At 46.9% G+C, this 13,031-nt stretch overlaps 1 protein-coding gene across 1 annotated transcript in view; it reads right to left on the reverse strand.

Annotated features, from left to right (window-relative positions):
* Positions 1–6,569: 6,569 nt before the first annotated feature.
* Positions 6,570–13,031, reverse strand: part of RSPH1 (radial spoke head component 1) — a 39,304-nt gene continuing 32,842 nt past the window's right edge. The window contains exons 6-9 of the mRNA XM_082221239.1: positions 12,672–12,737; positions 9,082–9,241; positions 7,886–8,014; positions 6,570–7,006 (exon numbers count right to left, since the gene is read on the reverse strand). Coding sequence (XP_082077365.1) covers positions 6,957–7,006; positions 7,886–8,014; positions 9,082–9,241; positions 12,672–12,737 — 405 coding nt within the window. The 3' untranslated portion in view covers positions 6,570–6,956. The remainder of the gene's footprint in view (positions 7,007–7,885; positions 8,015–9,081; positions 9,242–12,671; positions 12,738–13,031) is intronic.

Raw genomic sequence — 13,031 nt, forward strand, 5'->3', positions numbered from 1 at the left:
ACCCAAGGCAGAAAATCCCACAAGTGTCTCTCCCTGGGAGTATAAAGATACAATAATGAATTAAATAACTAACAATTGCCTGCCCTTTCACTACATTCAAACTCAGCTGCCGGAAGTGGCTGCCACACTTGGCCTGAATGAAATCGGGATTTGGAGCCATGAGCCATTGCATGAAAGTAGATTAAAATGCTGAGGACAAGAAGTCTGATCTATAGTCCTGAGGCACCACAAAAGCTTGTGGGTAACTTTGTTGACTTTGGAATGATGACACCAGGTGCTGACAGAGGTTTGAATATTTGTTCTTAAATCTGCAATTTGAGAGTGCTTGTATAGCAAATCTAGGACGACATCTAGTGGACCAAAACAAAAATGAAGGCACTTGACATTACTGTTTGAAAACCTCATTTGGAATACACCTGGCTCATTGCAGCCAATCTGCAGAAATCTATTGGCAGCTCCGTGTAGCATGTTTTGTATCAAACATGTTTTAAAAATATATATTTGTATTTATCATGTGTATTTTTTGTTATTTTTATTATTTTTTTCCTGATAAAAATGTAGTACATGAGTCAGTCTTCATTTATTTCTGAGTACCCTATTACAGCTAACAGGGCAGTTCCAAAGGAAAACTCTATGTGTTTTTAGTGGAGGAAAAGGGGGAATCCAAGCTTTATTGATTTAGTGGTTGGCATCCAAGTGTCTGGGCATGCCCAAGGTGCTGCCAGGTTTGAGGAGGGACCAGATGAAATGTTGTGGCATTTGCCCGTTTGTTTGAAAATGTCTGTACAGGAGGAGAGAAAGAGTTAATAGGTAGACCAATGGAAAAGCCAGAAGCGGAGCGTGCCTGTTTATAAAAGCGGCTTAGTCCAAGGTTTGGGTGTGAGTTTGTGGGGTTGGTTGGTTGGGAAAGGCAGTTGAGTAAGCAGTTGGCAGACAGCTGGAAACAGGTAGACAGTTAGTGCAGTTGGTTCTTGTGTGAGGGGAGTAGAAGAGGTAGAAGAGTTAGAGACAGGATAAAATAAGACTAAGAAGGTAAAGAGTAACAACGTTTTGAATGCGGTTAAAGTTTATTTGTATTTGCAATAAACTACACTCTTCTTTGTTAACTTAAGAAACTGACTGAGACTAAGTGTTTTACCAGGGAGGACCTGGTTGGTGACAGCAGATTAGTGGTGTACAGGTCAATAGTCCGTGAGACGACCGGGGGCTCCGTACGAACGCCACAGATGTCTTCTGCTCCCTTGGTCCCCCCAATCTAGCCACCTGCACTTCTTCCTCACTGCAGCCTTAAAGCTTCTTATTTCCTCCACAGGGTGAAGAAATGCACCAGGGAGAAGGAGGTGTCTGAGTGCCAGGGTCACTCAGCATCATTTGTATAGCGCTAAATTGTAGCTTAACATTTACACCACCTACGTGTATGAAAACATCACTGTTGCTAACATAGGATCAAACGTGGAAGAGAACAGTTTTAAGTCTGAAATATACTCGGAGTCGCAAAGTGATTTCATGCTCTTTATTCAGCTCATAGTGGTGAGGAGGAATGAATGAAAGTCCCCTCACAGTATCTGCTTTATATACACTATTTACACAATGGGCTGCACATGATTGGCTAATTCCGGAATTCTACTGTAAGCCAATCAGGTTGTGGATTCACTTCTATCTGGAGCAGGATTGGGTGGTTCCTGCCAACCAATCATACTGCTGCATTGTTCTAGGACCAATCAGACTGCTGCATTCTGAATCCTATTGTTCTAGGACTAATCAGACTGCTGCAATTTGGATCCTATTGTTCTAGGACCAATCAGACTGCTGCAGTTTGAATCCTATTCAACTCAGTACATAACACCCCTCCCCTCTAAGTTCCAGTCCTGCCCGGGAGGTCGTATTCATAGTCCTCAAGGTATGCCGGCGGCCTACGTGTGCGTTGCGGCCTAGGGTGTTCCCTGGTCCGGGCTCCAGGTTCTGGCTCGTGTTCCAAGGATGCTGGCTGTGATGGGGTTGTTTGGTCTGGTGCAACCGGCTCGCTCAGTCGTGGTTCTGGTTCTGGTGTCCTTTCGGCCTCACGGGTCCTCTCTGTATTTACTGATTCTGCCTCTCCTGCTGGCCCCTCCTGCTCTATGGGCCTCACTGCCCCGCTGTTCCCTTGGGACTCCTCTGACATGTTCTCCTCCTGGGTTTCTCCCGGGAATCGTCGCCGTATCTGGTCGCAGTGGCGGCGCCAGCATTGCCCCCCATCCGTTAGCACCTCGTACGACACTGGGCCAGTGACCCTGGTGACTGTGGCGGGTACCCATGCTGGGCCTGCCCCAAAATTCTTTGCGTACACTGGGTCCTGGGCCTCGAAGGTCCGGGGGTTCCTGCCTTCCCCCACCACTACCTCATCCTGAGCTCTATCGGGGTGAAGGCGGTCCAATCTGATTGCAAGGCGCCGACCCATTAGTAGTTCAGCGGGGCTCCGGCCGGTTGTTGAGCTGGGGGTGCTGTGCTGTGCTAGAAGGAATGTGGCAAGGCGGTACTCCCAGTCCCCTTGCGTCATGCGGCGAAGGGTGTCCTTGGTGGTCCGCACCATGCGTTCTGCTTGGCCATTGGTGGCAGGGTGGAACGGTGCCGAACGGATGTGGCGGATGGCGTTCTGTGCTGTGAAGGTTTGGAATTCTCCTGACGTAAATGCAGTCCCGTTGTCTGAGACGAGAGTGTCAGGGAGCCCGTGGGTTGCAAACAGCCTGCGTAGTACCCGGATGGCTGCGGACGTGGAAGTGGACGGTACCAGTGCGACTTCCAGCCATTTGGTGTAGGAGTCCACCACTATGAAGAATGTTTTCCCCTGAAAGGGGCCAGCGAAATCCACATGCAGGCGTGACCATGGTGCTCGGGCGGACTCCCAGGACTGGACTGGGGCCCTTGGGGGATCTGGGCGGGATTCTTGGCAGGCCTGGCAGTGTTTGACCCAGGCCTCTATCTCTCCATCGATCCCCGGCCACCACACATAACTCCTGGCAAGGGCCTTCATTCTTACTACCCCTGGATGTGTCTCGTGTAGGGCTGTGAGGACCCTTTTGCGGAGGGGCTGGGGAACAACGACTCTGCTTCCCCATAACAGGCACCCCTTGTGCGCCGACAGTTCATGTTTGCGAGTTGTGTAGCCGGCGAATTCTGGCCCGGGGCTGCCGCTGGGCCATCCCCTCCACACCCAGTCCAGGACCCGGGAGATGACCCTATCTTTCTTGGAATGGTGTGCAACTTCTTGTGCCTGAATGGGGCGGTCGGGAAGCAGCTCCAGGCTCATAACCTCTTGTGCAGGTGCTGGGTCAGGGCCTGTTTCCGGCAGTGGTAGCCTGCTGAGGGCGTCCGCATGGCCCATCGCCTTCCCAGGTCGGTGAATCAATGCATACTGGTAGCTGGCAAGGAAAATTGACCACCTGAGGACCCGAGGAGACAGCACTTGGGGGGTCTGCTTTTCGGGGGCAAACAAGCCAAGCAACGGCTTGTGGTCAGTCACCACGGTGAAGGGCCGCCCATACAAGAAATCATGGAATTTTTTTACTCCCTTCACGATTGCCAGACCCTCCTTGTCAATTTGCGAGTAGTTCCGCTCGGTTGCGTTGAGTGTCTGGGAAAAGTACGCCACCGGTACCTCTCTTCCATCCGAGAGTTGGTGCCCCAGGACAGCGCCAATGCCATAGGGTGAGGCGTCGCATGCTAGCACCACCGGCAGCCTCTCGTCGAAGTGTGCCAAGACAGAGTTTGAGACAAGCAAGTCCTTGACTGCCTGGAATGCGGCCTCCTGGCGCTGGCCCCACACCCAAGGGGCCCGCTTGTCCAGGAGTCTGTGTAGGGGCTCCGCTACCGCCGCCTTGTGGGGAAGGAAGGAATGGTAAAAGTTCAATAGTCCCAAGAAGGCCTGAAGTTCAGTCTTGCTCTTGGGCGCTGGGGCATCACAAATGGCCCGTACCTTGTCCCCAGTCGGGTGGACCCCTTCTGCGTCCACCATAAATCCCAGAAAGTCCACCTGAGGCACTCCTAGTAGACATTTTTCCCGCTTCACCTTGAGAACCGCCGTCTGGAAACGGTGCAGAACGGTGCGGAGGCGGTCCTCAAACTCCTCTGGTGTGGGCCCGGCAATCAACACATCATCGAAGAAGGGGGTGACACCAGGAATCCCTTTGAGGAGAGAGTCCATTAAATTCTGGAATATGCCTGGTGCCACGCTGACCCCGAATTGCAGCCGCTTTACCCTGAACGCTCCTCTGTGTGTCACAATCGTCTGTGCCTCTGCTGTGGCCTCATCTACTGGCAGCTGTTGATATGCTTGGGCCAAGTCCAGCTTGCCAAAAATTTTCGACCCAGCCAGGGTGGCAAGGACATGGCTGACCACTGGCACTGGGTATGCGTGGGCCGTGAGGGCCTTGTTTATGGTACATTTGTAGTCTGCGCAGATGCGGACCGAACCATTAGGCTTGACGGGTGTGACGATTGGAGTTTCCCAGGGGGCATTAGGCACCGGCTCCAGCACTCCTTGCTCCACGAGTCGGTCCAATTCCTCATCTATACGGGGTTTCAAGGCGAACGGGACCCGGCGGGCCTTGAGCCTGACCGGTCGTACTGCGGGGTCAAGCTGTAGCGCAATGGGGGGGCCCGTATACTGTCCCAATTTCCCGTCGAAAACCCCTGGAAATTCCTTGCATATGGCGTCCACGTCCACTTGTAAGCTAGTGTGGTTCACCCCGGTGACAGCTAGCCCCAGTGGTCCAAACCATGCCAATCCCAGTAAGCTAATGTAGGGGCCCTTGACCACAAGCAAGTCTAGTTGCCGCGTCCGCCCTCGGTATTGCACCCTGAAGCTCCCCACCCCCATTGTGGGGACCTTACGTTTCTGGAAGTCCCGGAGGGTGAATGGGGCCGGCCTGAGTTTGGGACCCCCAGTAGGACACAGTTTCCTTAAGGTCTTTGCCGAGATTATGGATAGAGTTGAACCCGTGTCAAGCTCCATGCGGCATGGGGCCCCCTCTATCTGTACCTCTACATAAATTTTCTCTACGTTGGGGTGGGGCAACTGGTATACCTGGCAGTCTGTGAGCTCCGTCGAGTTGCCTTGGTGCGTTGGGCCCCGGGACCTGGGGCTCTTGGGTTGGTCATCTGATGCCTGGTGTCGGGTGGGCCGAGCCCGACACACCCGGGCGATGTGTCCCGATTTTCTGCACTGCCTGCACTCTGCGTTGCGGAAACGGCAGGTCCTCCTCTCGTGACTCTCCCCGCAGCTTGCACAGTTTCCTCCTTCTCGTCGAGGCAGCTGTGGTCTGTGCGCTGCTTGAGTGCGCTGCTGTACTCGGTGCACCTCCTCCCTGTCGGATCCTGAGTCGTCGGTGAGGTCTTCATGGTGGACCCTCGGTTGGGATGGCAGGCTCGGCCGTGCCTCTTGCGTCGACCTCTCGGCAGCTTCCGTTGCCAGGGCCTCCTCCAGAGCGACCTGGAACGTTAGGTCCTTCTTAGCGTAGAGGCGTCGTTGCAGCTTCTCATCCTTCAGGCCACCGACGAGGCGGTCACGAAGCATGTTCTCCAGCTCTGAGAAGTTGCAGAACCGGGCGGCTTGGCGGAGAGAGGTCACAAACCCAGTTATGGTTTCCCCAGGGGCTTGTCGCTTTGCGTAGAAGGCATTTCGACGAGCCACCACTGAGGGCTGCGGCGAAAAGTGCCCCTTCAGCTGTTCCATTATTGTTTTGTATGGAACAGTAGCGACGTCTTCAGGCGCAAGGAGAGCCCGGGCGATTTCAAACGTCTCCTCTCCGCAGACGCTGAAGAATATCGCCCTCTTCTTGGCGTCTTCTTCGTCGGTGACCCCTTTGGCTTCTAGGAGGAAGGTGAAACGGGAGGCGTACGCTTCCCAGTCTCCAGATGCTGGGTTGAACGGTGAGAAGCTGCTGTCGGTTGCCATTCTGAGTTCCTTGTGTCCCGGAGCTGAAGCCTGGATACACGGTGCGAGGCAGCGGTGCGGCAGGTGGCGGTGCTGCGGTGCTGTGTGTGGCAGTCAGCTCAGCGGGATCCCACCTTCGTCGCCAGTGAAATATACTCGGAGTCGCAAAGTGATTTCATGCTCTTTATTCAGCTCATAGTGGTGAGGAGGAATGAATGAAAGTCCCCTCACAGTATCTGCTTTATATACACTATTTACACAATGGGCTGCACATGATTGGCTAATTCCGGAATTCTACTGTAAGCCAATCAGGTTGTGGATTCACTTCTATCTGGAGCAGGATTGGGTGGTTCCTGCCAACCAATCATACTGCTGCATTGTTCTAGGACCAATCAGACTGCTGCATTCTGAATCCTATTGTTCTAGGACTAATCAGACTGCTGCAATTTGGATCCTATTGTTCTAGGACCAATCAGACTGCTGCAGTTTGAATCCTATTCAACTCAGTACATAACACCGTCGAAAGTACAATCTAGTCAATGCAGGTTTTCTTTTCCATTACAGAAAAGCAAAAGCAAAATGCCCACAGTCTAACTTGGTTCGGCTATATTCTGTATTTAATAATAATTTTTAAAAACCACACACCAGAAACCATAGATTCAAGAACAACCAAACTTATATTTTATTCAAAGACATTTCAATTTAAAAAGAACATTTCTGCACCACCACCACCTATTTGATGGCAGGGAGACAGGATAGAAGAGGAGGAGCACAAGTGAGTGCTGAAGGAAGGGCAGACTTTTGCCCCTTGCAACAGCAGTGAGACTATTGCTGCCCCTTGAAATATGAAAGAAACAGTTCAGATAATAAGTGCACTGCCAAAGGAGTATGGGCACAATCCCATCAAAATCAACTACTTTTAAGTCCCACTGGTTTCAATGGGAGAGTTGAGCATGTGAGTATACCTCAATTAAAACTAACAGGACTTAACCTTGACTGGATTGAGCTTCATTTCTTTGTATGCAACATTTGTCACTTCTTTCCTTTAGTCCTGGGCCTCAAGTTCCTCCTCTTTTTCTTCTGCTATGACTGCAGCTGTGGCAAAAAAAGAAATGGAGGGAAAGAAGTACAACAGGGATGATTATTTATTTCTGAAATATCAGGCTTGTAACTCACACTATAGAAACACAGAATTAAAAAACCACCAGACCAGAATCATAAAGCTGGCCAAGGCATCTTTATGCCCCATCCTAAGTGCAGCTTTGTGGTTGAACAGGAGCTGATGTAGTGACTTTTCCTCCCATTGATGCCAATGGGACAGAAAAGGATGGGAGCCTCCCTCTACTACCTTCCTGTAGCCTTGGACAGAGGGAGCCAGCTGGGCTTTATAGCATTTTTTATTTTATTTTTGCAGCACTGTACTGCAGTGGAGCATTGTGGACTAGATTGTGTGACTTTGCAAGCAGGTAACCCTTGCAAAGCCTTGCTGGGTTAGATGTAGCTATGTCTTTACATTGTTATCCATGTGTCTGTTTCCACAAAGAACATTTTTTGTCAACTTTATTGCCCATGATAACAAAATGGAATCTCTATGTACAAGGGCAGTACACCTCTAGGTACAAGGAAAAAATAGGATGCCAATATCCCGTCTAAGGAAGGGAGCAGCTTAATCACTCACTGCACCTTCTGTCTATCCCATGGGTAGGCAAACTAAGGCCTGGGGGCAGGATCCAGCCCAATCGCCTTCTAAATCCAGCCCATGGACGGTCTGGGAATCAGCATGTTTTTACATGAGTAGAATGTGTGCTTTTATTTAAAATGCATCTCTGGGTTATTTGTGGGGCATAGTTATTTGTTCTCCTCGCCCCCTCAAAATAAAGTCTAGCCCTCCCCCCCAGGTCTGCGGGACAGTGGTGAAAAAGTGGAGAGTGGACCCTGCTGAAAAAGTTTGCTGACCCCTGCACTAGCCCTCACCTTGCTCTTCTTTAGCTGTCTCATCTTCTTCCTCAGCCTCTTTAGGAGGAGATGTCTCTTCAGTGGGCTCTGTTGCCTCTGCAGGTTGCTCAGTAGTTTCAGAAGGAACTTCAGTTGCAGTGTCATCAGCTGACGTGGAAAACAGAAAGAAAAAATAAAATGTTAGAAGAACAAAAGCATTGCTGCCCTGCTTATTAGCTTCATTTAGGTTACAAGTTATTGAGGCAACATTCTGGTCCTACGATGGTCATCATCAGCTTCCTTCCCATATCAAGCTTTTCTAAATTATTTTTGGTTTTTCTCCACATCAGCCTCATTTTAGGACAAGATAAAAACCCTTCTGTTTACCCAGGCCTTTGGAATTTAACCAACCTTCCCATGGGATAGTTTCCCCCCCCCAAGTGCCACAGTCGCACTATGGGGGAGAGGGAGGGAGATTTTAAGGGGGTGGGGGAGTCACAGCAAGGAACCCTCTCCTCATGTGGCAACCGTCCCCCTTCCTCAAATACCTGCTTCCTGCATGGCAATAAAGCTTGAGAAAGCCAGTCATTGTCACAATGGGAGGCTTTTTAAAAAAAATTATTTACCAGCAAATGAATGTGTATATGCATGAATATGTATGTGTGTGACATATATGAATTTTGTGTATGTACATGAATGTATACTAACAGATGTGTGTGGGCGTGTGTGGGCACGAAAGAGAGCGTGTGAGGAACCCCACTTTCCTTTGGGTCCACCCAACACCAGCATATAGCCATAAGAGAATATGGCTCTTGAGCGAAAACATCATTCTGCCTTGGCTATAGAGTTAACAGGGCTTTATTATTGATTCCCCCCCCCCCATATTTGAATATACCCTCAATCTGTGTGCATGTTTTGTAAACCTCTGTTGCCATGCCACACAGGAGATCGCATTGACGTCCCCTATATCTAAGAAAGTTCCAATCACCTATGCGGGTCAAACAATCTCTGAATTTCTCCATGCACAGATATTATCACGCAGCACATTCCAAACTGAGTGGTGGGATATATCCTCCATGCTCCTGGACCTAATTTTATTTAGAAACTCCTGCATAGTGCAATATCATAAAACATTACATCTCACTAATGTTGCAAAATGTGAGACCCATTGAAATGAATGTAGTAGATGGACCACTTCAGTGAATAAAGGGTTGATCCTGCAGCAAAATACAAACCTGGAGGTGTTGGTTCTTCGACTATTGCAACCTCTACTGCTGGAGGAGGGGGAGGTGGTTCTTCAGGTGCCCAGAGTGTTAGGGCAGTAATTTTTGTTGCTTTCCATTTTGGAATAGATGGAGCCATAACTTCTTCTTCCTCTTCTTCCTCTGGTTTTTCCTGAAGATCAGATGAATATCCAGGATACAGATTTGAATGAAAAAGGAAATGACCAGTCCTATAACTCACAACATATTTCTGTTTCATTATAAACACACACACACACACACACACACACACACACACACACCCTTCTTTCAACCTGCAACAATACACAGGCCCACATCAACACCACAGTCTTTGTTAACAGCTTTGGTTGCTCCAATGCCCCATCAAAGTGATCCAGAAGGAATCCTGATCCAGCCTCTGTTATAGACATTCGCTACAACACATGCCAGCTTTTAAACAGCTGTTCTGAGAGGCCCTTCTCTAATTGCTGCCCTCTTGCTGCAATGACTTAAAATCAGAGCTTTGTGGCACAGGCACCCTGGTTGCGGGATACACTCCCCAGAGACACTTGTCTGATGCCCACAGTACTAGTACTACTAGTACTACTAATAATTTTATTGCAGTCATACCTTGGTTCTTGAATGGAATCCATTCCAGAAGTCCGTTCGACTTCCAAAAACATTCGACAACCAAGGTGCAGCTTCTGATTGGCTGCAGGAGCTTCCTGCACTCAAGCGGAAGCCGCGGAAGCCACCCCTGATATTCGGCTTCCAAAGAACATTCGCAAACCGGAACACTCACTTCTGGGTTTGCGGTGTTCAGGAGCCAGAATGTTCAGGAGTCAAGGCGTTCAGGATCCAAGATACGACTTTATTTATACCCCACCCGTCTGGCCGGGTTGACCAACATAGGTTTACTTGTTACATGTTAGCTATTTTCCTATGTATGATGGTGCAAGCTTGTCTTATCGAGGTAAAGACTGAGTGGTATTGTTCCCAAATACACCTGAAACTATGGTTTAGATCCTTTTCTAGCAAAACCAAGTTTGGATGTCAGTAGAAGCTGCTGCAGTGGAGAAGAGCTGCCCTTACAACATTGGTGTAGCTGCAGCTTACCTGGACAGTGCTGGGGTGCCGCAGGGCTGCATGGACACACTGGTGGAGCCAATCCAGCACTTCCATCGGTGTGTCTGCATAGCCCCAACCTTGCTGCCACTCTCTCCACCAGCCAGGTAATTTGCTGCAACTCTGGTGCTTGCAGGGCAGCTCTGCCACACCATCCGCTGCTATTGTAATAGCAAATTGTGATTAGTTTTGAAGTGACAGCTTTTGAGCACATCCTTGTGGCAGGGAGAAGAAGTTTGAGGCTTATGCAGGTGCATACAGAAGGAAGCTATGACTTGCCATTACATCCAAAGCAGCCCTTAAGATTTATCAACATCTTCATTTGTACGATTTGTAAGACTATCTTAGCTGTCTCTTAGTCATTGGAGCCTAAGAGCAGCAGCAGCAGATATGTTTTATTCTCTTGTTAATTATACTGTTTTAGATGTGCATTTTATATTTGATTTCATTTAGTAATGCTTTCTTTTGAAATGTTTAAGACAATTTTTTGTTTGCTAACTTTACTGTGTTAAATGTGCATTCAGTATTTACCTCCTTTGCAATGTTTTAGTTTGAAATCTTTAAGATAATATTTTAGTCATGTTAATTATGTTAATTATGTTGCTTTGAATGTATACTTTATGTTAAACTTTCTTCAGTTATGTTTTATTTGATGTTTTGATGTAGGTTGTAAACAGCTTTGATGTTTTTTCTTGAAACTATAAGGAGGTATAGAAATAAAACGAACGTTAATAATAAGACATAGCAGTACATTTGTAAGTGCTATATGAGAAGTGCAGATAAGAATCCCTTTAATGTCTCTTTATTGCACAGCCTTTCAAACATTCTTCCCAAAGGACCAGTAATATTTGGGTATGCATGCTATTGGCCATCCCAGCAGTGAGCCCACCCAATCAGTCTTCCTTGCCACCATCCTCCCCATGCTACTGCACTGCTCCAGAAGTTCACTATAACCTAACAATATATCCATGTTGCTATCTGGAAATTCTAGGTCACAAAGAATTATTTTCCCCAATATTGCAGAGTATGCAAATGGCATAGCGCCATTAATAATAAAACTCTGCAAGAGATTGCAAGAATAAGTAGTTGTTTTAAAAATATATATTAAAATGCAAATTAGAGGTATATAATATTAACCAATGCCCTAAAGGATTAATTTCTGCCCCCCATACCCTCAAAAGCCTTTCTAACTTATGTCACATGCAAGCAAACCATGCAGTAACACTCCATTTCAAAGCCAGAGGGCACCTCTGTTGTACTAGACTGCTTGAAGATAAAGGCTTCAATGATTGGTTGCTTCTCATAGTTCTGCACAGAAGGCAGTTCTTTGCTGCCTCTTCTCTTGCTTTTGGTTTGCATGAGCTAAGCAAGTTGTGGAAAAGGAATCAAAGTGAACTATGAATTCTACTGTACAAAGTCAAAAGCTTCCATTTGCAGAAGAAGAACAAAAAACCACAAATTTGTTGAAAATAATGAAACGCACATTCATTGAATAAGTGAGGCTTGCAGCACAAGATTCACAAAAGGGTAGAATACACTTTTTAAATGAATGTTTCAGTTTAGGAAAACTGGAGCCATAGTTTGTAATATGCTTTGCCAAAGGCCGATTCCTCCCCATAGCCCTGTACAGAAGAGCATTGCCTATTTTGCAGGATAGAAATAAGGGGCAAGAGCATTAATATCAGATCTTGAAATCAGCAACTTTTGCAGATTTGAATACTAATAATTCACAGTTCACTACTTAATAAAAAAACATTAATATTCAGATTTGAGTTACAGATTTTAAAGACAATATTTAATCATTTTTTTCAAAAGAATAATACTCTATTCATTGAAAGCTAAACAGCAAGCTTATGAGAATCATTCATGTCAGGTGTCAATAACAGGAATACACTTATATCAAGAAGCTGGTCCTCATTGTGGAGGCTGAGCATTCACAACACTCACTGAACAAAAGTCCAGTCATGCTGGAAAGTACAGGTGCCAAAGTCTTATTAACTGTATCAATAGATATTTCTTATGATGACCCCAGTGTTTATGTGAACATAGCAAAAGGAGTTGGGAGGATAGCAAGCAGGTACTGTGTGGAATCCATGGGTGTTTATTCTGTTTGTTTGTGCATCCTGATTTGTGCAGCCGTTATATGCTACCACCATCTAGTGGCTGTTTATCTTACTGCAGAAAATATGGTAAGAAAATAGATGTGAACAAATCAAACGAATGCTCAACAAACACCAATTGGAAGCACCCCTGGGATTGCTAACAGCAACTGGCTGAAAGAATAGAGAATCTATCCTTCTCGTCTGGTGAATGCAAGTCTATATGAATTAAGCACTGCAAGCAAGTAGAATTGTTACTCTTGCACTTAGATGTACAGCAAAGGTCCTATTTCTCAACCAGGCTATTGTTCAGTCACTCATTAGTTCTAAGGCATATAATGAATGGGTTCTCCAGTTGTTACCATTTGTAGTGTTTACCTCGTGGATGTATTCGCCATGTTGTTCACATCCCATATCAAATATATACTTCCCAGCACCCAATGGCTGTAGGAAAAAACAAACCAAAATTAGTATTATTCTGACAATATCAAATCCTAAACTGTATTCTTTAGCATACATGGCATCTATCAGTGATGTCTTTCTGCAGTCTAACATAAGAAAAACAGATCACTCTCCATGTAAAAAAGGGACAGAAATTTAACATCAGAAACCAAACACCCAATATTCAGAAACATCACAGCCTCCCAAGACACGTTGCTATTGATCTAAACGTGGCTGTTCTTATTTAGCATAATTACCACAAACAACATTATTTGCATTTCATTTCCATCTGAACCT

The sequence above is a fragment of the Podarcis vaucheri genome (genome assembly GCF_965113315.1).
Source record: "Podarcis vaucheri genome assembly, chromosome: 4".
NCBI classification, from domain to species: domain Eukaryota; kingdom Metazoa; phylum Chordata; class Lepidosauria; order Squamata; family Lacertidae; genus Podarcis; species Podarcis vaucheri.